Here is a 3631-nt window from a genome sequence, read left to right on the forward strand (position 1 = left end):
CTTTTTTATAAGGGGAATGATAAATTCGACCCCCCCCCCCTTTTCATTTTGGACAACCCTATGCTCATTTGCAATTTGACTACTCTTTTACTCTTAACAGTCCCTTCTAGTGTATTATGAATGCTCTTTTCAACTCTGCAGGGAGGGCCAAGTAGAAAACAAGGCACACTTTCTCTTCTTTTATGGATTGATATGGGCACCTTCCTGAATGGACAATCTGCTCCCCTTCTGCCTTTGCACCGTGCACACTGCACTACGCTCGTTTGCTAGGCAAACCCCGACGGTTTTCGACGAAATTTGGCAGACACATTATTGAGGTTCTAAACCAGGTTAGGGCATATTTGGGAACACTAATTCACTTATTTAGAGGAACCTTATTCAGAATGACAATTTGGGGTTCGGTCAAAATGGGGTGTCTACACAACTGATAGCATTAAAACAACACCAGAAAACTACTAATATAGCTGATATGATGGGGATGTTGACGGTGTCCAACATAAGTTCGCCCTCAAAGGTCGTAGTCCGACGAGTTGTGCACAGTAGACCGACGGTGAAGGAACTTTGAAACATACAGCATACGCATGTCCTTTGGCCGATTTAAAAAAGCTCACCCCTCTTTCTCATTGATGGCCAAATAATCGTATATATCAGATACGTCAGAACAAGTAAGGCCATCCATGTCTTGCAAAGCCTCCATGATTTTGCGGCATTGAATATGCCCTCTCTCAGTCCTAGCTTGAATGGCCTCATTTCTAGATCTAAGGGCAGATCCGATATCCGTCAGACTCTTGGTGAATTGTACAAGATGCTCCTTCATTTCAGGCGTAGCCCGCTTCCGGCGTCGCGTAGAAGCAATAGATGGGCTACCCTCTGCCCCTACACTAGTTTGCATCGGTGTTGTAGAGCGGGGGGGGGGGGTTGCAACCTCTCACCCCCCTCAACATCGAAAGTCGTAGGTGGAGAGGGCATACGGGGCAGACTCGGTCCATCCGTAGACATATCATATTGGAATGATGTTTCTTGAATGCCATCGTAATCGTCATTACCCATGTGGGGGGTGTACGTCTCTTCTTCAACTGTGTGCGACACATTCCTCTTTGTTTTTTTGTAAGTACCATGGGCGTACTCATCTCCAAATATTTGCACCATCTCATCATAAAACTGATGTCGAGATTTGAAAAACCTCTTCCGTTCGAGGTAGGACTGGGCAATAAACAAGGAAATATCAATTATAGAAAATCACCATTGATATAAGAAGAAACTGATAAATAAAATTCTTGATGAGTGGCTACCTTCAAGTAATCTTTTCTAACTTCCTCAGAGACTGAAATTTTCTTCTTCACATCGTCCCAGCCAAACCCACTAGCGCAAAGCATTTCAGCCAAGATCTTGTAATTTGCTTTACGGTTCTTAACTTGAGCTATTTTTTAATTGTGTCTGGCACGCTCTATTCACTTCATCCTGCGCGAACTTATAAGCAGGTTCCTTAACGCCAGTGGGAATCTTAAAACATTCAATGGCATCTTGAAGTAGGGACTGCACTAGTACAACGTCCATGTCAGTAGACCACCATGTATTTTTCCCCTTCTCCACTACGCCTGATGATTCCATTCCCCGCGCCCTCACTACGCCTGATGATTCCATTCCCTGCTTCGAGTAATAATTGAATGATATAGTTCAACACATTAATTTTTACTCTATCACAAACAAATGAAAAAAATAATTGTGCTAATCAACTGTCAAATTTACTGCTTTTATCCATAATCATGAATGGCACTGGACTAGCACTACAAGTAGAGAGAGTTCCTTCTAGAACAACAGTACAAGCCATTATCACTAGAACAAAAATAACAGCCAGTTCCACTAGAGCGAATATAACAAAAGCAGGCAGTATCAAGTTTACTGCTTTCATCCATAATCATGAATGATACCCAAATGATTTGTACCAAAATTATATATCCAAATTAGTGTCAGATATCAAAGTTATGACCGATAGTAATTCCACATATGGGTGGAGATTTGTGTTCGAATTATTTTTCCTTCCCTCCCATCTTCACTTCTACTCAAACGTGCTTCTCTCGGCCTGCTTGTGGATCCAACAACCGCTTGCTCCACCTCCGCTTCAGCCGCTGCCATAGCAGCTCTTTGTATATCGCTATCCACCTCAACAACATATGGATCTTCGGGCATTACACCTCTTATGAAGTTATGAATACAACAACATGCTATAACAATATCGACTTGCTTTTCCAGAGAGTACATGGGTTCGGTGGTAAGGATGGGGAAGCGCTTCTTCAGAACACCGAAGGCACGCTCGATAATATATCGTGCTGATGAATGCCTATGGTTAAACAACTGCTTTGTAGTATGTGGTGCACGTCCTCTAGTTTCACTCAGATGGTATTTAGTCTTCCTGAACGGGGTGATGAAATTTCCCAATAATGGGAATCCTGCATCAGCTAGGTAAAACTTCCGAGGATGGCATATAATTCTAGCATCATTTGATAGGGTATCACCTAACATTCTGGAGTCCGACGCCGATCCCTCCCATCCAGCTAAGACGAAGGTAAACTTCAAGTCAAAATCACAGGTAGCGAGTACATTCTACGTAGGTGACCCCTTACGACCTATAAAATGCAGTTTAATATCAGCCGGTACTTTGGCAGGGATGTGTGTTCCATCTATCGCACCAATGCAATCCTAAAGAATGAAAAGTGAATGTATTAGTGGTATAAACATTACTAAATTTCACCAAAAGCTAACGAGAGTAAGATGATACCTTGAAGTATGGGTACCATCTATCATTCTCCCGAATTTGCCTTGGTGTGTTCGATGACGGTGGCTTGATAAAGCAGTCAACCAACTTCAATATGGCACGAAGGACCTTATTGAAATACTGACTTATGGTCTCCCCTGAGTGTTTACAATATACTATCATGCAACGATTCCGCTGATTGTGAGATATTGTGTGCAGGAAAATCGCCAACTGCTCTTCAACAGTGCAGTGGATTGTACCGGTTAGTAGTCCGCTACTCTTAAAAATATCAACTAACCTTCCGAAGCATTCTGTGTTCATCCTAAGAAGGTTATGACAGTGCACATCACTATTCATCAAAATATTCACAAATGTACGATCTGTTTGATAATTGTTCTCATAAAGAGCTCTTTCTATGAAAAGTCCTTCTTCCTCCATCACCGTTGTTAAAACTAAAGTTGCTCCAACTACAACCATCGATGCCACTTCTGCAATCATGTCATCGTCATCGTCATCATCATCATCAACATCACTGCCATCAGTTCCATCAACATAGTCCCCACCATATATGTCATCATCATTGTTGTCCATTCCCGACGTTTGTTCTTACAGGTTCTAGTCTAACAATAGGTTCGCCTTGATGTATGAAAAGAAGTAACGACTTAGTAAAACAAACAATTGACAAACAAAGATATCTAATAACTTCATTCGTAATGCAAATATAGGATATAGAGAGGGGTGCGTAGGTTCCCCATTAATCTTAAGCATACTTTCAAAGTTGGTCTTACTAGGTCATCTGCAAAATACAGTTTTCCAAAATTTGACACACACCAACTCAACACTCAACAACTGAACAAAGCCTTTGTCCCAAAATTT

The 3631-nt window shown here is 41.7% G+C and overlaps 1 protein-coding gene across 1 annotated transcript; it reads right to left on the reverse strand.

Moving 5' to 3' along the window:
• Positions 1-1983: 1983 nt before the first annotated feature.
• Positions 1984-3346, reverse strand: LOC143861336 (uncharacterized). Its single transcript, XM_077372271.1, has 2 exons — positions 2780-3346; positions 1984-2571 (listed from the first exon to the last, which is right to left on the reverse strand). The coding sequence occupies exons 1-2, from the start codon at positions 3344-3346 to the stop codon at positions 1984-1986; spliced, it is 1155 nt and encodes a 384-aa protein (XP_077228386.1).
• Between the last annotated feature and the right edge of the window lie 285 nt (positions 3347-3631).

Source organism: Tasmannia lanceolata, unplaced genomic scaffold (genome assembly GCF_043159265.1).
Source record: "Tasmannia lanceolata isolate RefF3 unplaced genomic scaffold, GAP_Taslan_0.1 ptg000037l, whole genome shotgun sequence".
Taxonomy (NCBI): Eukaryota; Viridiplantae; Streptophyta; class Magnoliopsida; order Canellales; family Winteraceae; genus Tasmannia; species Tasmannia lanceolata.